The sequence below is a fragment of the Falco biarmicus genome, chromosome 9 (assembly GCF_023638135.1).
Source record: "Falco biarmicus isolate bFalBia1 chromosome 9, bFalBia1.pri, whole genome shotgun sequence".
NCBI classification, from domain to species: Eukaryota; Metazoa; Chordata; class Aves; order Falconiformes; family Falconidae; genus Falco; species Falco biarmicus.
The window spans coordinates 26,442,105-26,466,586 of record NC_079296.1 but is presented as its reverse complement, the minus strand read 5'-3'; the positions used below and the strand labels follow the sequence as shown (position 1 = coordinate 26,466,586).

The 24,482-nt window shown below is 56.7% G+C and overlaps 1 protein-coding gene across 2 annotated transcripts in view; it reads left to right on the top strand.

Annotated features, from left to right (window-relative positions):
- Nucleotides 1-17,137: 17,137 nt before the first annotated feature.
- TRIM8 (tripartite motif containing 8) overlaps nucleotides 17,138-24,482 on the top strand; it is a 30,599-nt gene continuing 23,254 nt past the window's right edge. Inside the window, exons 1-2 of one of the 2 annotated variants that reach the window (XM_056351443.1) lie at nucleotides 17,139-18,486; nucleotides 18,758-19,421. In XM_056351443.1, the coding sequence (XP_056207418.1) occupies nucleotides 18,852-19,421 (570 nt within the window). In that variant the 5' untranslated portion in view covers nucleotides 17,139-18,486; nucleotides 18,758-18,851. Of the gene's footprint in view, nucleotides 19,422-24,482 lie in introns of both variants that reach the window. The other variant, XM_056351442.1, reaches the window with a different exon arrangement.

Here is a 24,482-nt window from a genome sequence, read left to right as displayed (position 1 = left end):
GTAGGACCTACCGAAGCATGCCAGGGTTTGCAGGGGAGGGCGTGCTTTGTGTACAAAGTAGTATTTGTATTATTATAATTGTTGTTATATTATAATTTAAGGCAGGCCAAATGCAGGGTCCAACGCTGCTCGGCAGAACCTTCCTTTCTGCAAAGCTACGAAAGCAATTTACATGTAAATGAGTTTGTCATTTTGTCTGAACTCAGAGGATCATCTTAAAATCCTGCTGCGAAAGAACAAACTTTCAGATATCTGCATGTGCCAGCCAGAGTGATTTCTGTGCTGTGGCAGACTGCATTCATCCGTGGGATCTCTTGGCCAGTTTTCATTGTCCTGGTTAGCACTAAGCATCCCTTCTGCACTGTAGATGTATATGCAGGGGACAGCGTGGGCGAGAAAGCAGCATGAAAATGTACCAGTCCAGCATCAAATACGACGTTCCCAAGTGTCGCACCGCAAGATCATGAACAAACAGACAATTGTGGCAATCGGGAAAAAGGCAAGGACAACAACTACAATTTTGTCCCAAAGCCATCCACCAACAGTAGCCCATGGACTGCTCTCGTATGAGCTTGCTGGGGGTGTCTGCAGCAGAGCTGGCCCATTGCCACGATGCTGGCTGCTCTTCCTTGTTTCCAGATGCTAACTCTCATTAAAAGGAGCTTAAAATCCGCATCTTAGTGGAGAAAAGGGACATTTGGAAGGTCAATTGTTGCTGTTCCTGCAGAGATCAGCACGGGGCAAAGAAGTCCATCAGACCCTCTCTGGGCTCCAACACACATCTGGAAAGCTTAGGACCTCCTGCTCTACGAACTCTTCGAGCCTTCGCAGCAGGGATGTGGTGCTGTATGCAGGGAAGGCACCTCCTCCAAGCTTGCTTGTGCTCCAGTTCTGCCTTTCTCATGTGTTTGTTTTCCTCACCATATTTACTCTCATCAGACGCTCTGGGTTGGGTTTTCATTGACTTCAGAGGGAGCACGCTGAATGCATTTGAAAATCCACCCAGTATCCTTGTGTGTGTGTGTATTTTTGTTCCATGTCATGTATTTATATATAGTTCTGTGTATTTGAGTTATGAACAGGTGGCATGCCAGAAATCTCTATTTCTTAGACACATTCTCATAGATCTTTGCTGGTAGCCAGATAACAATTGAGGGGAAGGTTTGAAGGGAAGGAAATTAAATCGTATTTAGTTAAGGGGAAAAATATTACACAAATTACTGTTAAAATAGAAATATCTGTCTTATTGTTAGACCAGCTATAAGAGAGAAACTGGTGAAAGTCAGCCCTTAAGCTCCGAGGTCATGTCGCTGCCTCTCAACAGTTATCTAAGAATAAGAAAGTTGAATGTTCCTCAGTATTGTGAAGAGCTGTGCACCCACAGGACCTTCCCTCCCCTGATTCACATCAAGTTTGCAACTGTGCCAAAGGCTTACTCATTGGCAAGTAAATGAGAGCTCAAGTTTGGATGTTTTCATCTTCGGGCAAGAGGACATGCCTGTGTGTGAAGGAAATGGCAAAGAAACCTTTGCATTTTAGCGAGCAAGTAGTTTAAAAAAGGGAAATGCATCAGTGTTAATAAACGCCACAGTAATTTTTTAGCCCAGACCTGCTGAGATGGTACGTCCATCCAGTGGTGCTGATTTTTTCTGGATTGTGTAGGCCTGAAGCAGGATTGTATGAAACCAAAACCTGAGGCTTGTGTTGGCAAAAGATAGTAATCGGGATGGAAATGAATGCAGTTTAGAAGCAGCGAGTACAGATTTTCATCCTCCTGGAGAAATCTTGCAATGCAGGTTGATAGGATATTTCCAGAGATGAAGAGCCTTATGACAGACCCACAATGCCTCGAAAATCCAACATGTGACAGCAGTTCTGAAACAAGAGAAGACCCAGAAGCCAGGACTACTCTCCCTCTCAACTCATGATTAAAAACAGGAGAAGGATTGTATAGTTTCAGTATTAAAGTATGTGGGATATGATCTGAGCAGAGCAGTCTTGTAGCTGGTGTGACCTACAGTGATATTTTCAGTGGCTCATAGGTGGTGCCTGCTGTGTATAATGTCTTTGAGGATGGTGATATATTGGTTTTACTGCACATAGATTTGCCAGCAGTGATTTGAAATGATATTCCCAAGCTCTTCACTTCAAATATTCAGTTGCCCTTGGATAACTTCTGAAATTACATCATCAGGTCATCAAATGGTCTTTGAAGAAGTGGGGGTTGTGTTTTTCATCTGCAACCAGTAGAAATATTTAGGGGGTGTAGCTTTTAAAAAGAAAACCCAGTTGAAAGCAGTGCTTGGCTTGCAGGGGACAGATTGCTGGGGAGAGGTTGTGTGGTGGGGGAGCAGGTTAGCAGCCTCCCTCCTGCTCCCACAGCTCAGGCTGGTTCGGGGCAGCACAGTCCTTATGCATCTCAGGCACTACAAAGGGAGCTGACGTGGGTGCAGGGAAGCTAGAAACCAAAGTGAGACTCATCAGGGCCTCAGCACGGCGTGCAGTCCCTGCAGGCAAGTTCTCATTTCCATGCCAAGACCTGCTGAGGTCCTGCACGGGTGCAAGCAGCCGGCCATGCGCATCCCGGTGCATGTTCACGCGCTCTGGCCTGGACCTGTCGCTGATGGTAGAGACTGCAAATGGCTGCCTTAGCTGCGTCTGAGGTTGAGTCAAAGATGGGGAGTGGCAATGTGGCTGCTTCAGTCTCATTTGTTATTCTAATTACTGTGGGGTGGAGAGTGGAGCTTGTGCTCCGCTACCCCCTCGTGAGAACCTCCAGGCTGGTCACTGAGCGAGCTTTGTTGCTTTACCACCATCCGTTCCCTACATAAAATGTCCCCCCAGCTTCTCACAAAAACCTTTCTCAGATGCTTCCCTGGAAAACATTTGGCTGCCTGCACGCTTCGCAGGACGCTGGGTTAGGTGGCCGGTTGGTGTGGGATCACGGCTGCGCGTCTGTTTAATCTGCCCTGATGCCTCCTCCCTCCTAGGCAGGCATCTGGGTCCATGACCCGCTTTGCTGGCTTGTATCTGGCGGGGCGCAAGGCAGCATCGCGTCGGGTGGGGAGAGGCGATCCTCACACCTTCAGGCTAGAGCAGGCCCTCAGGTCCGTGTCTGATTTTCCCCAAGGCCGGGGCTTCAGCCCCTGTGGCACCACGGCCAGGTGAGGAGGGGGTCCAGCACCAGGAGAGCCCTTCCACCTGCCGGGAACTTGGTCCTCTATGTGACTGCACTCTGTTTAGAGTATGTATTATGCCTTAATTCTCCCTGTGAGTGAAGCTGCAAGGGCAGATGAAATGTCGAGCGACTAGAAATCCCGTTCTGCGTGTCTGTCCCTATCGATAAACGCCAGCCTGCACAGCAGCCAAACTGTATCCAAAACAATCTTGGGATGCACGTTTGCCAGTGGGGTTCACCTCCCAAGATTTTAAAGGTGGATTTAGGTCTCTGGGACCGTGGCAGTTTTTAACGAGCTCTGTAGCAGCCTACTATTTTTATAACATTTGTTTCTGTTGTGCAGTGTCTGCTTGTTCTCTTTTCTTCTAAAAAAATAACACAACCTTGTGTTTGACACGAGTCCAAAATTTCAAATGGAGAATAAGCCTGAGGTTGCAGATGTGTTCTAAACGCAGCCCCATGTCGATCTGTCTCTCTCAGGCAGTGAACCTGTCGTGTATTGTGCGTCACCACCTCTTCATTCCTACTATGATTCTGTTTCCCTAAAATCACTGACAGACCATAAAATCATCCTAAGCGGCACATCAGTTCAGAAACATCATTTCTAGTCTGCCATGAAGGTAGCCCCTTCCCTTTCGCTGAAAGACCGCGGCATCGTTCATCGTTCGGCTCGTAGGGCCCCGTTAGCAGGAGAGAAACATCAGCCCAGAGCGTGCTGCACGTGGCAGATGTGGCTGCCCCAGTGCCTGGTTGGTTTTAAACTGTCCTGACGCCGTGCCTCCCCTCTTTAAAAAGAGGAAGAGAGAGAAAAAGAAAAAAAAAACCAGCCTTGAAAAGCCAGAGGAAGATTTCCTGCCGATTGTTGTGTTTTGCAAACACTGGTCTTTTTTCTCGCCTTCTCCCTCTGCTCCCGGCGAGGCTGGAGATGAAAATGGCTCCTTTGTTCCTTTCCCTGGGGCCCAACTGCAGCGAAAGTGCGGCTCCGGAAACCCTCCGCTGCACAAGCGGCGAGGGTGGGAGGGACCGAGCTGTCGCCGTGTGTGGTAGGTCCTACATAAACAAGACATGTGTTGACAATGCTGCGGGCAGGATGGGCGCAGGAGGACCATGTGGTGCTGGCGACGAAGCTCCTGCGTTGTTCCTCCTGCAACAGCAAGCGGGCTGCAAAACCCGCGTGGGGCGGAGGAAGGGGAGGTGGGTGTGAGTGGCCCTGGCGTCCCAGCAGTGACTGATCGCAGGCTGGGGGGCTCCGGGCCCTTTTGTCTTGGCTTTTGGCTTTCCCTGAAGCGGCACTTTGCAGCCCGGTGGAAGCAGGCGGTGTCCTGCTGGGGGCTTGTACTGGTGCCCTGGCCCCCATGCCAGGGTGCTGCTTGCACCCACCTGGCCCTGGAGTCCCAGTGCTCCCAGGTTTGGCCGCGGTCATGCTCCAAACCCAGGGTTAGCCATTCAAAACCCTTCTCATCCAGCCCAGGTTGGGCACACCGGCTTTTCCCTTTTTTTTTTTTTTTTAAAGGGATGGAGGTTTTGCCACCCACTGGAGACACTACTTGTTTTGTATGCTGGATGGTTTCTGCAAATCCTAGAGCAAAGGCAAGCTTCCCAGAGCAGGGGACGTGTGGGGCGAGCAGAACCACAGCAAACCCTGACCACTGGGGCTGCCCTGGCAGCCCAGAGGTGAACCTTTCCGTAGTTCAGCTGTGTGTGTGTGTGTGTGTGCGTGTGTGTGTGTACATGTACAGTCTGCGTGTGCAGGGTCATGTCAAGCGAGGAGCCCGAGGATGCTACCGACAGGGCTGGAAGGAGCCCACATTTCTGCAGCCGCTGTATCAGTACCTTGTAGATGGCCTTTCTTCCCCTTCGCCTCCTCCTTTTTTTTTTTATAAAAGACAAAAAACAAATGGAAAGCTAAACTAGCAGAGGTTTTTAAATATTTTATATTAGTTTCTAATGTAAATTCTTACATTGTTATTGCAGTGCTGGGTGTGTTTCGCCTGCACGTGACTTTTTGTAATATTTTTGTGAATCACTAAACGTTTTTTTTTCCTTTTGTGTATTCTAAGTTCATTAAACGTATTTGCAGAACTGTCAGTGTCCTTCTCTGCAGGCAGCAGGACTGCCTGGCCCGCCTCCTGCTCAGCCCCGCTTCTCCTTATCAGCACCTTCTCCCCCAGCCCCGGGGAGCAGAATCTGTTGCCCAGACCTCCCGAGGATCTTCCTTTTCCCAGGAAGAAGTCATCAAAATGCCTGGGCCCTGCCAGGTGCGGGATCCTTCACGAGCATCTGCTGGTGAAACCCCTTGAGCTAAGGCAGCCCGAGTGCCCTGGCAGCCGGGGTTTTCCGTGCCGTTTGGACAAGCGGGGATGGGGAGAGCTTCTACGTGGGGCCGAGGACACGGCCGAGGGATGGCAACCTCATCTGCCAGCATGGGAAGGAGGGAGCCGGGGTGAGTGCTGGGTCAGGTCCATGCTCCCATCTTCTGCCAAGCGCCTCTTGGCTTCAGCGGGATTTGCGGGGGTGTGGACGTGCGCGTGGAGACTGAATATGTCAGAGAAGAGACACAGCAAACACTTATGAAAAAACATTACTGAGCTAATGTTGCAATGATTTCCCAGTAACGCAGAACGATTTTGCAGTAATCGTTTTACACTCCTCGGTAATAAATTCCTTTAAGGTCAGAGAGAAAGGGTGGAATATCTTGGGGGGGGAGGGGGTGGGGCAGGGAAGATACCTGTGTGCAGAGGGGGGGTGACAGGGAAGGGAAAGGATGCGTGGGAAGCCAAAATCCAGCTTTGGGCAGATTTTGCGCTTGCTCTTTGAGGGTGTTATCTCAGCCCTCCCTGCACTGAAAGGGAAGCAATCAGCAGAAAGCATTCCCGTGAGCATTTGTTTTCTTTTGAAGTGGGGGGTGAAAACCATCCTTTCCCGGAGAACCTGGAGAACCTCTCCCGCAGCGTATCCAGGCCTGAACGGTCCCTGCCCCAGGGTAAAGCAGTGGGGTCTCCGAGCACTGGTGCAGAGCAACCCATGCTGGATGTGCTGAAGGGGACATGGCCATAGCTTGGCTGGGTGTCATCGTGTCACTTGAGGAAACCTTGACAGTCAACTGGGATCCCCAGCGAGGCTGTTTACCCGGGCAGGGGTTTGGGGGATGAGCGGCCACCCACAGCTGGACCCCTGGCCCAAGACCCCCCATGCCCCTTTGCCTTCCCAAGCCTTGAAGCATTTGCAAGCACAGGGCTGCCCCACCAGGACATCCCAGCAAGGATGGTGGAGCTGGGACCGGCCAGGGACCCTGCTGCTCACGCAGTGCTGGGAACCCTCCCTGCCAGCCACTCGGTTAATTTAAATCATGAATTAAATGATCCACTTCTGCCATCCCTGCAGTGGCCAGGCAGCACCCCCTTTGCATCCCTCTGTTCAGCCCCAAACCTGGAGGGAACCAGGTGTCCCTGGGGCTGTAGCACAGCGGGGTGCCCCTCTCCTGATGGCACCCTGCACCCCAAGCCCCACCACCAGCGTGCTGTGCCTGGCCTGGGCAGCCTCACCGCTCTGCCGCCACCCCAGCCAAAAGCACCTTCGGGCAGTGAATTTAATTAAGGTTTCTGAAAAGCCGTGTCTGGGAGCCCCTCCTGGATCTGCGGCTCTGAACTTCATTAGGAGCGGTTTGTTGCTAATAATGCCGGAAGCTTCTCTAATTAATAATGGAAGGGCTGCAAGCAGATGCCAAGCCAGGAGAGGGAAGGGATTTGTTTGTTTATTTCTCTCCTCGCTTGGTTTTGGAGGTTTTTTGGAGTGTGGAGGGAGGGCTGGGGCTCATTTCCCATCTGAAAAGTGAATGGCGGCACCTGGGAACATTGATGGGGAAAGGGTGTACCTGCAGGGCAGGAGGGGAAGGTGAGAGGGGTCCCCACAGGTGGGACAAGGAGGCAGCCCCCACAGCCAGGGGCTCCGGCTTCCACAGTGCTCCCTGCCCACCCAGGGCAGAGATGACATGGCTGCTGGTTGTGCTGGACTTGGGCACCCAGGGATGGTCCTGACCCCCAAACACCCTCCAATAGCATCACCTCTGCAGCATGTCCCTTCCCACGGCATGTCCCCCAGCCCATGGCATGTTCCCCAGCCTATGGTGGGATGGTGTATTCATGCAAGGGAGGGGCTCTCCATGCTTCAGCCCATCTGGACCACAAGGATGTGTCATGCAGCACCCAGAAACGTGGGCTCCTGGGGGACTGGCACACCAGGCCCCTTTAGATTTTTCTTTTCTCCTTCTTTTCCCCTCATTTCTCTACTGTTTGCTGTTTTGCCCAGCCAGTGTTGATGGCACAGCTGGCTGCAGCAGCACACCTCAGTGCAGGGAGAAGGCTTCCAGCACAGCCCAGTGCACAGGGCCTGACACATTAATGCCCCGTGCTCCTGAGGGCCCCATGGTCAAGCCGTAACTAGAGGGGGGCCCAAAGCAGCCAGGCTGGCCCAGGCCCTGCTGCCTCCCCTCCCCTGCACAGGACAAGCCCCCCCAGCCCCATGGCCAAGCTCCAGGGATAGCGGGGAGCCAGCAAGCATCCTCACCCCACTGCAAACCACAGCCTCGCCGTCCACACAGGCATCCAGGCCCTGGCAGAGGTGGAAGAAGCGCTGCAGGGGAGCCCCCTGCATGCCCCAGCTCCCTGCCGAGGAGCCCACAGCACGCCCAGAAGCTCTGTCTTCTCCAAACAGCTTTCAGAGCACCTGTTCCCGCTGTCAGGCAGAGTTTGCATGGGAGAAAAAAATGGCCTTACCTTTCCCCGACACCTCATCGCTCGCGCTAATTGAAGCAGTGCAGGAGACAGGCTACGGCAGCATGGCTGGTGTGGGCTCTGTTCCCTTGGTCCCCGCACTGGTCACCTGCTGCAGGCATGCGCTGGCGTTTCAGGCAGCAGCCGTTGCCCCAGCAGCTTTCCAAAAAACTGTACTTCGGGTTTGGTTTTGTTTTTCCAAGGGGAAAAGTATTTTTAATGCCCTTTTCCATCACTCACATTTCAGACCTTCCACACTCCAGCCACAAATAACCCACCGGAGGGCAGCGAGTCAGGCTGCTCCGTGCCGGTAGGGTACCTGCTCCAGAGGGGCTGGGGGGCAGGGAGCAAAGGGAAAAGCACTGTTAGATATTAAAAAAATCTCCAGGAGTGTCCAAAGCCAAGTCGAGTGGGGAGACCCAGATTCCCGCTGGACTGGGACCGTCCCCGTCTGCTCAATGCACAAATCCCTTCTCAGGCTGTGAAAAACACTGGGGCGAACGTGGGGCTGTGGCACCTTGTACTCCCTGCTTGCTTTTTGAGCAGGAAAATTATCCAAAGCATCCAGCAGAAGAGGGAAAATAAAGGCAAAAAGGGCTCAGAAGCAGGGGGGCTGGCTGGGCTGCATCACGGGGAGCATCCCTGAGGGCACGGGGGGTGGGGGGTGGGGGGGGGTGGCAGCCTGCCTGCCCCGGTGCAGGCGCTGAACAATAACGCGAGGCGTCAGGAACACACTCGGCGGTGGGAATCCCAGTCCTTGCCTTAAAAGGAGATTTCAGGGGACGCTTTTATTGGAAAATTGTTTTCTGATTATTCAGCTTATTGAGAGTTTCATTTCATTATTCGCAACGTGATGCGAGGGGGGTTTCGGCTGCACATGAACAGTGACAGCCAAAGATGTTTCCGTGGGTTTCCAGGCCAGAAGAGCCCATTAAATCATCCCGTTAGACCTCCCGTGTTCGCAGGCCAGAGAATTTCACCCAACTCCTCTCACGTTGAGCCCAGTAACTTGTGGTTTTGATTGAAGCGGGCAGTCCGGGACGACGTCCTGTCTCAGCTTGATGACTTCAAGAGAGGAAGAATCTGCCACCGACTTCCCTTGGCTGTTTGTCCTGGTGGCAAAAAAAACCCAGTCGTGAGAGCAGCACCCTGCTGCCGACTTATTTTGGATGCTGCTGCATCCCACTGGCTTCTAACCTCTTTGGGATGAAGGGGGATGCACCCCTCGCCCCTTGGCCGGTGCCTCCCCCGCAGGTGTGCCTTCTGAGCCACACAGATGAACGCAGATAACCAGGGGTATCCCTGCCGGCTGCCCTTAGTGAGCAGCTCAAGAGTTAATAAACTTTGAACAGATGTGACCAACATGTCAAGACACGAGAAGTACGTGGTATGGATGTTTATAAGTACATCGACAGAAGGCATTCATAAAAGGTTATAGAATGTGGTAATAAGCAACCCATCAACTTGTTTGGACTCTAACACTTGATTAACCATTTATTAAAAGATGCAGAATCATTCATAAGCTGTAAGTGGGACTGAACGTAAAGTATGACTCTTCTTTTGTTAATAGAAGCCTCAAGAATTTCCCCTCCCTCCGTGCCACATTTTGAGCGGTTAAAGGCTAACTCTGGCTGCTGGCTGTCCCGGCCCCTCGGTGGCACGCCAGGAGCCTGGCACAATGGAGGGGGCCCCCACCCCACATTTGGCAGCACCCTGGGGTTTTGCTCACGGGGAGCCCTGGGTTTATTTTGGCCAGGCTCTGGGTGATCTCCAGCAGTGCCTGAGCATCCCTCTGGAGACCCTGGGAGGGACCTGCCCGGTGGGCTCAAGGCCACCCCGGCAGCAGGGAGGGATGGGCAGAGAGGCGTTTGCTGCCCAGCAGTGCAGTGGGCAGCACGAGGTGGTGGGCAGCGAGGGAAGCCTGGCAGCCCCCTGGGGACAGGAGGGCCACCAGCAGCTGCACAGGTGGGAAGAGCTCAGGCACTTCTCCCAGGCTTGCCTGGCAGAGCCCAGCACTGGTCCTGCCACCCACGGGTCCCCATCGGACCCCAGGGGTGGGCTGTGGGGGAACACTGGGCGCCAAGTGCTGAGCTCAGGAGGGTGGATCAGGGACCAGGGATTTCAGAAGGGTTAAAACTGGCTGCTTTGAGGCCCTGGTGCCCTGGTGCCTGGGGGAAGAAGCAGAGCACAGGAAGAGCTGGGAACCCATTCCCTGCGTCCCCCTGCACAGGAGTCAATCCAAGCCCCAGGCTTCAGACCCACCAGGATGGGATTGGGAACACCTCTAGAAGTGAAGGCAGCTTCATCCTTCTGTCAACTGGACCCTCGTTTTTCGATTGCCATCACACTCCGCCTACCCCCAGACAGATGTGTTTTCCTTCCTGATGTCTTAACAAGACCTCAAGCCGTAATTGTTCCCATTACACAACCAGGAGTGACAGTTTACTAGCAATGCTTCCTTGACCCAATTTACACCAATACCCTCATGTTCTTCCCTTTGCTGTGGGCAAACAGACCTTTAGGCTTTTGGAGAGGGAGGAGAGCCCCGGGAGTGGTGGGTGCGCAGGTTGCAGCTCTGGAGTGAGCCCCTGCCTCAGTTTCCCCTGGCTGCACCGAGCCGGGGTTCAGCAGTGCTGCTGAGCTTGGGGGCTGTGGGTTTGGGGGTCACAGAGGGCACGGCAGCGGCGGATGCTTTGCCTTTCAAAGGAAAGCTCGGTAGCTGCCTGGCAGGGGGCTTTTTAGCATGCATGTGGCACTGGGTCATTTGGCTGCAGCCAGCTTTAATTGCTGGGAGCATGCGGAAGAGGAAGCAGGCAGCTGAGAAATTGCTCCAGAGTGAAGATTGCGAAGGTTACACCTTGGCCCCGGGCAGGGACCACAGGGGCCTTCTGGTGGGAGGGCAGCTGAACTGAACTGGGAGTGGGAATGGAGGTGGTGGGATCACACCCTGCTCCCATCCTCAGCCTCCTACCAACAGATCTAGGGCTGGCAGCTTTGTGTGCCCAAGTGTGTCGCCGGGCTGGCAGTGCGGGCTGCGCTGTCTTTCCCCCAGGGAGATGCCCAGCTACGGTGGGTGCGGGATGCTGTGCCAGAGCTGGATGCACAGGGGAAAGGGCTGGCGCAGAGGGAGAAGTGGGGTCATCAGTGGCCACAGGCTCGGGGCAAGGGGCTGCTGCTTTCTGCCCTGGCCTTGCGGGCAGTGAGGGGTGCGTGTGCGGGACCCTGCACCCGGGGGGACAGAGGAGCAGCGAAGCAAGAGGACAGAGGAACAGCAAAGCAATAGCCTTGGGGCAGGAGGGTTTGCATGGCCACCCAAGAAGCTGTAAATCCTGGCCTTGAGGCTACAACACAGACCAGCTGGGAAATGCCTCAAAAAGTGACTTTTCTACCTGCAGCACAGCCTGGGCTTAGGGCAGCACCAGCCGGGGTGGGGCCATGGGAGCAGCTGGAGGGTTTGCTCCTGGCACCACCTTCCCCCGCCCCAACCGATGGTGGGAGGCCCACCACACTGGGGTCTGCTGGTGTTGGCTACCATCCCTTCCCAGTCCCGCTAAGACAAATGAGTTTCACCCTAGCCAGTTCATTTTTCAGGGTGCAGCAGCGAGGCTGCCCCAGAATGTTGCCAAAAGAATATGAGATGCCAGGTGAACCCCAGGGCTGGTGGCTCCCCCAGATGCTCACACCATCCATTCCCTGTTAAAGCCCGGCTCCAGCAACACCTCTCCCACTGGCAGCAGAGGGTAAAATTAGACCAAGCTTCATGGTTTTTTCCCCTTGGCTGCCCAGCAAACTTTTACAGCTTTTCTGCCGAGTCCCATCCCATCTCAGGGGAAGCAGCTGCCCCAGCGGGGGGAAGAGTGGAGGAGCCCGTCTGGCCACCAGTCTCCCTCGTGCTCAGAAAAAAAAGAAAAAAATTAAATTGTGCTGGGGTTTTTGTTTGGTTGGAGGTTTTTTGGTGTGTATATATATATATATATATATATATATATATATATATGGAGGTTTTGTGGCTTTGACGCAGTTTCCTGAAAATCCTGCCTCATCCTGCCAGGGGCTGAGTGAATACACATCCCAGCCCTCAGCAGTGGGGGAAAGAAGGAGGAGAAGCCGGGGAGGGAGAGAAGAAAGCGTTTGCCAAACTGGCTTGACCAGAATGTGACACAAGAGCAGGAAATGAGTCACGCCGGCAGGGCAGCTGCTCCCAGGCATTTGCATAGAAAGAAACCCCACTAGGCAGGGAACCGCACCAGCCCCGTCCCGGCTCCCCGGGCTCCAGCCCTGCAGCTGCCGGACCCACTGCCACGCTCGCTGGCACCCACCTGCACCCCGAGGCCAGCCAAGGCAGCGAGCCCTGTAGCATCACCCCCGCTCCATGGCTAGCTGTGCGACTCTGGATTTGGCCACTCAAACTCAAGATTGGGTCATTCCACCCTGGGTTTGCCCTGGGCCAAAGCAGAGCTCCCCTCCATCGCCCCCCCCCCCCCTGCAGTCCCCCTTGGCCAGCTCTCAATATCTGCTTTGCCCCATGCTTTAGGTTTGCGGAGGAAGGGAGAAGGCCCAGAATTTTTGCCTGAGGAGGCGCCCCAGTTGTGCATCCATTGCACAAGGGCAAAGCTGTCCCAAGGGGCCAACAAGGGCATCACCACCTGTGCATCCAGCACACCATCGCAGCCCTGTTCCCAGCTGCCAGTGTGGGACGTGGGTGTCACAGAATCAGAATGGTTGGGGTTGGAAGGGACCTCCAGAGATCACCTACTCCAGCCCCCTCCTAAAGCAAGTTCACCTACAGCAGGTCGCAGAGAGTCACATCCAGGTGGGTTTTGAACATCTCCAGAGGAGACTCCACAGCCTGTCCCAGTGCTCTGTCACCTTCAAGGTACAGAAGTTCTTCCTCATATTCAGCTGGAACTTCCTGTGCTGCAGTTTGTGCCCGTTGCCCCTTGTCCTGTCACTGAGTACCACTGAGAAGAGCCTGGCCCCATCCTCTTGACACTTGTCCTTAAAGGTATTTGTAGGCATGGATTAAGATCCCCTCAGTCTTCTCTTCTCCAGGCTACACAGGCCAGCTCGCCCAGCCTGTCCTCATAATGGAGATGCTCACCCGGTTCTCCAGCCATCTTTGTAGCTTTCTGCTGGACCCTCTCCAGTAGTTCCCTGTCTCTCTTGAACTGGGGAGCCCAGAACTGGACAGTGACTGGATCCAGTGTTGCTGGATTCCACTGCTTGGGTGCTTGGGGCAGGGAACTTGCTTTGTGTGCTGTGGAGACCAGGCTGCACACCTGGCTCCCAGTCCCTTGTCGGTAATCGTAGAGGATGGGAGGTTTCCCCATGCACGCACATGTGCACCTTCCCCCAACAGGTACTGGGCTGCGAGGATGCCAGAGCAGGCAGGTGACAGTGTGGGATGGACAAGTGTGACACTGCAGCGGGGACGTGTGTGGGACGGCTGGACACAAGCAGTGCATGTTGGCAGTGTGCCCTGGGCTGGGTCAGGAGGCAACTGGCCGTGGGGACCTCTGTGTCGTGCCTCCTCCGTGGGGTGGTTTCCCTTCTCTCCCACCCCAGTCAAGACCAGGGGATGTCCACAAGCAGACAGATTTAGTGCTGCAAACCAGGCTACTGCCACCCTGTAGTATCCTTAAACCCAGTCCTAAAACAACAGCAAAGGCCTTCAATGCATTAGTCACATGAAGCAGGGTGGAGGGAGCTTTGGCCATCACGCTAAGCCACCTCACTGGGCTTACATGGAAGGGGGACAGAAGGGCAGTGATGGCTTCTCTCTGGCTGGTTAACTGAGTTATGAACGACCCAAGCAGCACATCGCTTTGTATTACTTTTGGAGGGCTCAAGGCTTCTGGGGAAGGTGCGGGGCTGGGTGCCACAGCACCCAGGAGTGTCTCAGGGACCAGGGACGGGGTAGTGGCAGGCAGGGAAGCTGTCACTTTAACAGCCAACCGCTCTGTAAATCTGTGCGAACACTCTCCCTCTCCCATCAGCTCAGTGGGATCCACAGCCCTAAACAGCAAACAGAGGTTCCGTGTGTCTGCGGGCTGGTTAAACATCACTCGAGTCTGCCTGGGAGAGCAGAGGCAGGTCCTTGGTGCCAGCTGCCAGGCACGGCCCCGCTTGTCCCCTGCCTGCAGCGATGAAGGCACCTCGGTTCTGTGGACCAGCCGACACGTCCCTGCTCCCCGGGGACACGTCCCTGCTCCCCGGGGACGAGGTCCCTCTGTGCTACCCAATGCCACTTCAATGCCAGACCCTGGTGACAAGTGTGCACACATCTGGGCTCTGCAGGGCGTGGGGCAATGCTCTGGTGGCCCTTCACGCATGGGAACGTGCAGCCCAGTTGGTGCTAATGGGGGCCTCAGCAGAGATGCTGATACTTTGCCAGGGAGTCTGGTGGGGGTGGTGATCTCTCCAGGGCAGGGCTAGGGGCTTTTGAAGTGAGACTACTGGCAAAGGGTAACAACGGTCCGGCAGTGACTGGGAAAACCAGGGCTTCGGGGCTGTTGAGGTTTGTGTGCCAGGACTCCGCTAAAAACTGCCTCTGTGGCCCCTTGGTGCGAGCTGGGACACCCCCATGGGGCTGGATCCTGATGGAGGGGAGCCCATCGCGCAGGCAGGCTTACTGCAGCTTGCTCCTGCCGGTGTCCGTCAGACACCCAGCACTGGCAGGAGGGCATCTGGGAGCTGTGTGGGCAACAGGGTCCTGTCTACAGCCCCCCCAGGTAGCTCCTGCTGGCTGCAGAAGGGCTGTGATGCCCAGCCTGGCTTTGGCAGGGGCTTCCCTTGCCCAGGACGTTCCTCCAGGCTGGGCAGGGAGATGGCATCATCCAGACCAGGGTGTGATGACAGCAGGGCCAGTGCCTGTCCTGAGGCAGCAGGTTTCTCAGCAGAGAGCAGGACGCATCTTTCAGCTTGGCTCAGTCCCATCCCTCCACCTTCCACTTTTAAATCCTGCTAAACACCAGCCAGCTTCCCCAGGTCACCCACAGCGGAGGGCATGGGGGGCCCCCAGCAGCCCCTGCAGGAGGGCTGTGCCCTGCCCAGGGTGGGGACGGTGGCTGTCACGGGGGGGCTGCTCTATACTGCCTGTGTTTATAAAGAACTGAGAGTCACAAATAGTTTTGCACTGACTTTTTGAGGAGCGGTTTGCCTCCGCACGGGCTCAGCCGGCCGACAGCAGCTCTGACGCATCCCGCACTGCCCTGCCCAGCCTCCGCCGGTCCAGGCTGCCGGACAGCCTGTAAAACCCTGGAGGAGATGTACAGCTTGTGGGCTTCGAGGCTGGGCAGAGAAACTACATGGCAAACCACTCGCTTTGCAGGAATTGGCGCTCAAGCCCCAGAAGCTGTGGACTGGGTGTGCGGGGATGGAGGGGGGTGGTCAGGGCGTGATACAGGGTGAGCCCCAGTCCCACGGTGGCCTGGCTGTGGGCTTTCCCATGCAGGCAGGGATCGCCCAGCCAAACCCAGAACTAGGTTTTATTATGGCAAAGAGGCTGTGGGGGCCTCACCCAGAAAGCAGAGGCAAGCAAGGTGTCCTGAGCCACCCTGGGCACCGCACACCGGCTGCAGCCCCATCACGTTGTTTGTTATTATTTGCCCTGGGGCCACATTTCAGGCCCGGGTTGTGCTGAGCACAATTCAGGCAGTAGGTAGAAGTGTTCTCCAATGTCCCACCAAAGCATGAAGTGAGAGGGGAACTCTGGAGGCAGGGAAATGGGGTGGGGGATCCCAAATCCAAACCAACCTGAAGATAGCCGGTACCCATCACTGTCTCCTTACCCGCGTGTCTCTTGGCAGGACCCACTGTGCACACAGGGTTTCTGCAAAGGGAAGTCTGGAAGGACCTGGATCACCCTCACTCTGCATGTGCTGTAGGATGCTCATCCCTCTAAGAAGGCAGCCAGCTGCTTCCGGTGGCCCTGGCACTGGGACTACTGGGTGCTGTAATGGATGCTACTGGGTGGCATCTCTGGATGGCTCAGTCTGCGGCTTTGAGGCTGCAGTTGGGGAATTCCTGCTAAATCCCTGCTGGCTGCGAGCGGCCATCAGCGAGCCTCACCCAGAGGCAAGGCTGGGGCCAGCTTCTGAAGCCATGTCTGAGCCTTTGCCCCCTGACTGCGCGCCCTGAGCTTTTTTTGGTCTAAATGCTCTCAGCTTTGAAGCCATTTGCGACCCCCTCGCCGGTGGGAAATGGATTTACACCAGCAACATGCTTTATTCCCAGTGGCCCGGCACATTTGGCAGGGATTGGATATACAGCATCCCGTGGAACAGCTGAGGACACATTTGGTGGCAGAGCTGCTGGCAGGGACACCCCTGTGCCCTGTGCCTGGTGACAGGCACCGGGGCTGGCCGTGTCTGACAGATCCCGTGGGACAAACGGCTGCCCTGCACCAGGGGGACACAGCCCAGGCGGTCCCCTGCAAGGTAACAGCCCAGCCGGGGGGCGAGAGGGCAAAGGAGGCTCCAGAGGGCACTTCTGGTCCCCAGGGTCAGCTGTGGCCCAGATGTGAGCTGGTTCCAGGGCAGATGGGCCCCTCCTATGGAATGGCACCCTGAGCAGCCCTGCGGTGGGGATGTGCTGGCGGCCAGGCACAGCGGCACGGCAGGGACGGCACGGCAGGGACGGCACGGCAGGGACGGCACGGCAGGGACGGCACGGCAGGGACATGCCGGCTGGGGACAAGCCTGGGCTCCGCGGCGGCTGGGCTGCGGCAGCCGGGGCGGCCATGGCGCGGGCCGAGGGCTGAGCAGCGCCGCGCACCGCGTGGGCCCCACCGCCGGCCGTGCCCCCTTTAAGGCGGCGCCGTCGCGGGCGGGGAGGGGCGCGGGGGGCGGGGCCGGGGGCGGGGCCGGTCCCGCCGCAGCGCAGCGCAGCGCAGCGCCAGGCAGCTCCGAGGCGGCAGCGGCAGCGCCCGGCGGGATCCACCGGCTCCGGCGCCTCCGCTCCGCTCCGCTCCGCTCCGCTCCCCCCAGCCCCACCGGCTCCCGAGCGGGGCGGCCCCTCGGCGCGCCGGGGCGGGGCGCGCCCGCCCCCTCCCCCTCGGTCGATATATCCCCCGCGGCCGCCGCCCCCATGGCCGCCCCGCCCGCCCCCCGCCGCCGCCCCGGCCCCCCGCGCCGGGGCTGAGCCCGGCCGCCTGCGAGGCGCCGCCCCCTCCTCCCCCAGGAGATCCGCTGCGGGGATCCACGCCCCCCCTCCCCCGTTCCTCGTCACCCACCCCCCCGGGCCGCGGCCGCCTCCCCGAGGGCGGCGGGAGGAAGGCCGGGGCGTGGGGCTCCGGCGCGCGGGCGGCGCCCAGGGCGACCCCAAGATGGCTGGAGGCGGCGGCGGCGGGGGCAGGCTCGGGGGGCTGTGCTGAGCGGCCCCGCCGGGACGGGACGGCTCGGCTCGGCCCCGCAGCCGCAGCCCCTCCGCAGAGCCCCGCCGCGCGGGCGGGGGAGGCGGCGGGAGCGGTTTTGTTCCGGTGACTTTTTTTTTTAATACCTTTTTTAATTTTATTTTATTTTTTAATTTATTTTATTTTTAACGCGTCTCCGGTCTCCAGCAGGGCAGCTCAAAATGGCTGAGAGCTGACTCGGCTCTCCCGGAACCGCACGCTTCGGTCGGCTCCTCCCGGCTGCCGCCGCCGCCTCGCCCCTTCCCGGCGGGCCCGGAGCGGGGAGCGACCCGGAGGCTGCTCGGGCACCTCCGCCGCCCCCGGCTCCATCGCATTGTTGCCGTCGGGGGGGGGCTGCGTCCCCCCCGGCCGGCCATGAGACCGGGCTAGGTCGGACCCCCCCGCCCCGGACGCGCCGTTTTTTCCCCCAGCCCCCGGTGGGAAGTCAGAGCAGGTTGATTTGGGGTCCGCGGGGTTCAGAGCTCCCCCTCGGCAAAGCCCATCCTCTCTCCCATCCCTCTCCGGGAGCGTTGGACGAGGCTGGGAGGGCTGCGCTGGGCTGGGGTTTGCTCTGAATGACCGAGCTCTCCCATTCAAGACCTCGCAATCTCGAAGCAGACGAGAGGGGTTTTTTTCCCCCTTTTTTTTTTTTTTTTTTTTTTCCTACCCCCCCCCTCCCCGTCTCGCCTTCACCCCCCCTTCCTTTTTTTCTCTGCTGCTTCACCGCATTAGAAGCAAATCTCGGGGGCCACGGAGAGAATTCGGTTTTTCGCCATCGTCATCGTCGCTATTATTATTATATATATATTTTTTTTTAATCTTCCTCCTTTTCCCATTTTGGATCTTAACCCTTTGATCTGTTTCCTTTAAAAGACTGATTCCCAACTCCCATCAGGGGGAGAGGGAGGAGAAATACAGGGAAGATAAAAAAAAAAAAAAAAAAAAAAAAAAAAACAACAAACCCGAGCGAGTCGGTGCTCTCAGCTGTTAGCCGGGCTTGTGGGGGACAAAAGTCCCTTTAAAATATTGAATGTCAGTTGCAAACCTAAGAAAGGAAAAATCTGATCCGGAGCGCTAAATTTAGGAGCTTTATATGGAACTTGGACTCTGCTGCTGGATTTTGTATGGATTTTTTTCAACCTTTGGTAAGTTTCGATTCACCTTCTGGGGTAAAAAGAAAAAGGGCTCCTGGGGGTGGTGGGGGCTGCGCGCCCTGCGGTGTCGCGTCGGGTGGTTTAACCGTTCGCGTCGCTTTTTTAAAGACAACCCCGGGGCCACCGGGGTTTCTGGCTGGCGATTCCTCGAGTGCTGCGCCGTGCCCGATTCTGTCCCCCGGTTTGGAACCCGCTGCCGTTTTTGTTGCGTCGTGCGGGGCGGGGGAGCCCGGCCGCTCACCCCCCCGCTTTGCCGTTCCAGGGCGGACAGACCCCGGCGCCCGCCCCTAGACCGCACTGAGCGACCGAGCCGAGCCGGGGGGGGGGGGAAGCGTCGCCAGCGGCTGCCGGCAGAGATGGCCGAGAATTGGAAGAACTGCTTCGAAGAGGAGCTCATCTGCCCCATTTGCCTGCACGTCTTCGTGGAGCCGGTCCAGCTGCCCTGCAAGCACAACTTCTGCCGGGGCTGCATCGGGGAGGCGTGGGCCAAGGAGTCGGGCTTGGTGCGGTGCCCAGAGTGCAACCAGGCCTACAACCAGAAGCCCAACCTGGAGAAGAACCTGAAGCTCACCAACATCGTGGAGAAGTTCAACTCCCTTAACTTGGAGAAGCCCCCCTCCGTCTTGCACTGCGTCTTTTGCCGCCGGGGCCCACCGCTGCCGGCCCAGAAGATCTGTTTGAGGTGCGAGGCCCCGTGTTGCCAGTCCCATGTGCAGACCCACCTGCAGCAGCCCTCCACCGCCCGCGGCCATCTCCTGGTGGAGGCGGACGACGTGCGGGCCTGGAGCTGCCCCCAGCACAACGCCTACCGCCTGTACCACTGCGAGGCCGAGCAGGTGGCCGTCTGCCAGTTCTGCTGCTACTACAGCGGGGCCCACCAGGGACACTCGGTCTGCGACGTGGAGATTCGCCGCAATGAGATCAGGGTAAGTCAGACCGTCGTGGGGATGGGGGTTTGTGCGGCTCGGGGTGGGAGCGGGGGGGGGGGCACCTCTTCACCCAGCCGCCCCTTCCCCTGCCATGTTTGTTCCCCAAAGGCCTGTGTGTGTCTGGGCCAAGGCACAAGCCACCCCGGTGCTCTGCTCCTCCGCCCGGTCCCCCGCGGCAGACATGTTGGGCGGCCTCCCCAGCCGAGCGGTGACGGAGCCCGGGGGTGCCGGGGGGGCTCCCTGGGGAAGGGGGGGCCTTTGGAGCCGTTCGGCTGTAGGGCCTGCGGCTGCTCGGCTCAGAGCTGGACGGGGAAGGGTCGAGGTGCTGGGCCAGCAGGGTTTGGAGGGGTTGTCTCCCCGGTTGCTGCTGTTCGGGGTGAGGCGGAGGAGCTGCCCGCATCTCGGGGCGAGTCACCCCGAAACTGGGCTCCCCGGGGGGACAGGGCAGCACGGACGCGCACCCCAGCTATTGTAAGGCCCGTGAATGTCAAACTGCTGGCTCTTCCCACCACCTCCCGCCAGGGCCGTCCCCTTCCCCCCCCCCCCCCCCCCGGCGATGGAAGAGCTTCGTCTCAGGGACCCGCGGCTTCTTGCTGGCAGGGATTTGGGCTTGGGGTCTGGCCAAAGAATGGGGTTCCTAGCAGGGGGCACGGGGCTGCCCCCCTTCCCTGAAGCAGCATGGGGCGTAGCGCTGGGTTCGAGGGAAAGGGAGTGTGTATTTTGCTAGTGGCCAGGCCATCTGGCAGCAGCTTTCACCCCTGGCTCCCCACCCTGAAGTTTGTGGTGGGCATTTAACAGCCCTGTGGGCAGCCCTGCTGTGACACCCCCCTCCCCCCCCCCCCCCCCCCCCCCCCCCCGGCCCCAGGGCTGCCCCTCCGCTCCTCCTCTGACCCTTCTAAAGAGCCCCGGCGCTTGTCCGCCGAATAAATATTTAACAATGAATTGAATGGTGATTACTGTAAAATAGGGATGATTTCCTGTGTATTTTAATGTTGCCAAAATGAGTCACCATTTAGCAATAAAAAAAAAAGTCATAAATAAAAATTGCAGTATAATTACTTTCCAATTGGATGGCCAGGCCGGAGGGGGGGCAGCTCTATGTAGAGGGGAGCCAGCCTGAGCTCACAGGAAGGTTATTTTCCTCTCCAGGTTTTTTTGGGGAAAACCAGAGAGCTCTGTGGAGGTGCCAGCAGCTCCGCCACATGCACTGAAAGGGGAAAGACCCAGCCAGGCTTTTGGAGAAGCGCTTTTCTGCTTCTATTTATAGGGAATCATTTTGGTCTCCCTCTGCCAGGGTGGGGAGCCACCCCATGAGGGCTGTGTGGGGCTGGGACGGGGCTCGTTTGTGTGTTTCCTGGGACCCTTAGCCAGGGACCAAAACTGTTTTTCCAGGTCCTTTTCCAGGACACTTTGATCTCATGTGTTCCCGCTCTTGCTGCATGGTTTTTTTGTTGTTGTTGCTGCCGTTGTTATGGCTGGATGTTCGCTGTTCCTTGCGGATGCATGCTGCTAATGACCTGGCAAAAAGCTGCCACCAGCTAGGCTGGATTTTGGCCCTGGCTTGAAATTTTGGGATATGCGGCCAGGCACCGAAGGTGTCGGACAGCTGCATTGTAGAGCTGCAGAATTATTTCGTGACCTTGGCCAAATCCCTCGGTACCTCCATCGCCACGTTATCTTAATTTCCTTTCTCTTCAGTGATAAGCTTGTCTCTTCCCCCCCACCCCCACCCCCCGCTGGGTGGCTGGGTGCGTGGCTCGGGTGGGTGCTCAGAGATTGGGGCAATGGAGGACAGCCCGAAGGTAGGGGACAACGTACCCGAAGGATTCCCCCCACGCCCTGTAGTTGAAGCGTTTCCTCCATGAAGCGACTGGAGTAGGGAAGAGCTGCTGGGAAAAATTCCCGGCAGGTTGCTGATGCTCTCTGCATGGCCTTGGCCAGGTCTCTGGCTGAAAGCCACTCCTTGCCAGCCGGCGAGGAAGGCGGCCATGTCGGCTCCCGAATTAGGGTGCGTGCACTCAGCTGGTGACGCTTCCCGCCTGCGGGAGCCGGGCCTGGGATTCCTGGCGGCTTGCTCACCCCGCGGCATGAGCCGCTCTTAGAGCATCCCGGGAAAGGAGGGCTGGGACCGGGGGGTGGATGAGTAACGCTGGGCTTGGGAGGTCCGGGGGAGGCCCCGTTGTGAGAGGTTTGTTCCATGTGTGGCTCGCCTTCGGGAAGCCGTTAATTGAGAAATGAGTCAAAGTTTGGAGGCTCGGAGCCCTGTCCTTAGCGCAGGGGACTTGGTGTGAGTGTGCGGTATCAACCCGGGGTGTCAGGTCAGGGGTGGCCCCCATAGCCCGGAGGACCGATGGCAGTCTCCAAACACCCTCCCCATAAACTCACCTTTTTTTTTTTTTAGCATTTATTACTCTGGCTCTGCTGCCGGCCCACATCGACGGGCATCTTGGCCCCAGTTATGGTCCAGTTTGAAGGGGAAAAGGGGCTCAAAACTCCTTGGGGACAGCACCAGTGCTTCTCGGCTGTAAGCTGGCAATTAGGGCAGGAGAGCTAGTGCTGGGCAAAAGAGGCTGGAGGCAGGTGTCTGCAGGAGGAAAGAAGGTGTCTGTGGAGGGCTGGCTCAAAGTGTAGGCACGCACTTCATGGGTTTGGGGGAAGGGGACCGCTCAGCATTAGGTGCTGCACAAACCCACAGAGCCCTGGCTCAGAATTGGTTGAACTTCATGGTGCAACCGTAATACAAACTGTAAATAAAATATGTGGTTAATCTTTCTTTCGTGGGCGTATAAAGCGCTTACCTCCCCTTCCCCCCTGTGAGATGTTTTTCTCCTTTGTTTCCTGTTTTTGTAGTGCTTAAAGAGGAGAGGAAAAAAAAAAAGCCAACAACCCAGCCTCTTTTTTTTTCCTTTTTTTTTTTCTTGTCATTTTGTTTGTGTCAAGGTCTCAAAATGAAACACTTTTTCTTCCATCTTTGCTGCCCCAGCCACGTGCCTCCTGCTGCCTGGGAGCCTGCTGGAGCCTGCTGTCCCCCTGCATGGGGGAACCTGCTTCCAAGGTTGAAAAAGAAAGTTGCTCCAGCATGAGGTTGATGTGTTGCACTTTTTTTTTTTTTTAGTCCCAAAAAGGGGAAAAGTACATTACTGGGATTGGAACGCGGATGAGAAGGCAGCAGCCAAAGAAAGGGACTCACGTGTGGGGCATTACCATTTTTGTCCCATTTTTGTGTGATATGGAGGCCAGGCCCATCAGAGCTTATTTGGGGATGGTCCCAGCTGCCTGTCCACAGCTTGGAGGTTCCACCAGTGGAAAAGGGCTTGGGCAGAGGCTCTGCTCCTGCTTCCGTTTTGTTTCAGGGGACAGAGATAGATTTCCCTCTGACCTAGCTTGCAGTGCATCTTTGGGAAACTGGGAGCAAATCCCTCCACATTCTGAAGTTCTCTGATGGTTTTGAACATGAAGAGGGAGAAAGCACGTTGTGGCATGGAGACCTGTGGGAGAACATTGGGGATCCTCCTGCCCAGCACTGTGGAGCAGCGCCCATTCGGCAAATCCATGGGGATAGAGGGACTGGGCTGCTGAGTCCATATGCTCCTCGGTGGCTTTGGGCTTGCTTTCTTGGCAGCACACCCCAGGTAAGGGCCAGCTCAGGTCCTTTCTAAAGTATGGGAAAGAGGTGAGGTGAGCTCTTGGTAGGGTCACAGGGACAGATGAATCTCAAGTCTATACCAGAACCTCTGGTCCTTTGCCGTTGTTGGCCACCAGCCCCAGTGCAGAGATGGCCTGTGCGCTTTTCCTGCCTGCCCCAGCTGATTGCCTCTAAGGTCTCTAGAGGGAAAATGCCACCCAGTTTTTCTTTGCTAGGTGGCCCTGACACCAGAGACACCTTCTTGTTTGAAACTAGTCCCATGTCGCATCCCCATGCTGTCATCTGTGCCGGGGACGTTTTGCTGGGACCTAGGGAGCCTCACTGGTGGGGAGGCTGGGGTCAGCTCCACTGTCAGGCTTCTGGCGTAAGCTGCTGTAGGTTTGTTTTACTCTGAAACTGGTTTGGTAACTTGTGATAGACTGGATTTTTACAGGCTTACTTATTTTCCAGATGACTTGTTTATGAGGAGTGCGGCACGCAGCTCACTGGAGGCATTGTGAGTGCAAATGCCCAAGTGCTCGAGCGTTAATTTAGCTCTTGTGACTGTAGATGGTGTGGGTTGGTGCTTGGCAGGCATTTCCTATCGTGCTTTTTGAACATACCTGGTCCCCAGACAGCTCTTGCTCTAGGTCCTACGAAGCTGGAGATGTGCCAGTTCTCCCTGCGCCCTCCATCTGAGCCTCCACCAGTACCCCAGAGCTGAACTGCCCAACCCAACCCAGGGGTTAGGTCAGCCTAACCCAGGTCTCTCCCTCCTCGGCTTCGCCAATGCCCTGGTTACTGCCTGGAGGTCTCATGAGTCCAGCGCTAGGCTCCTAAATGTGACTGATCATTGTGCCCTGGGATGCTGTCAGTTGGTCAAGCTGCCGTGATGTGTAATGACTTCTTGGGCCTTGGGCAGTCACAGAAATCCCAGCACACACCTAGCCTTGCTTTCTAGCTCCATGCCATTCACCACCATCGATCTGTCAGGTTTGCTGCATGGTGTTGTCAGGGGCAGCAGGCGTTTTCAGTTCAACTGATAGCAGCCTGTGCTCTGCCCTAGAGAAGTCTCGGTGGGGCTGAGCCACCCTGCTGCAAACCCATCTGTGTTTGCTGGCCAAATGGCAGTGGGTATCTTGGCGGTTCCAGATCTTTGACTGAACTGAGAGAGTCTCCTGCCTCCCTGGGGTTTGGATTAAGGGCTTCTCCCCGCTGCCTTCCTGCTAAGCTTGAGCATTTTCCTCACCCTTAGCCCATCAAGTTGCCAGTGGCTGCTTGCTTTAGACCTGCAGCTGCAAGTCTTCTGTGTAGAGTGAATCTGAGAAGTGACAGCAGAGATGGAGGATGCTGGGAGGCAGCCTGGTGGGTTTAAGTGGGAGGGAGGAGGCTTTCATGGAGGGGACAGCTTTGGTAAAGAACAGGAGTAGGAT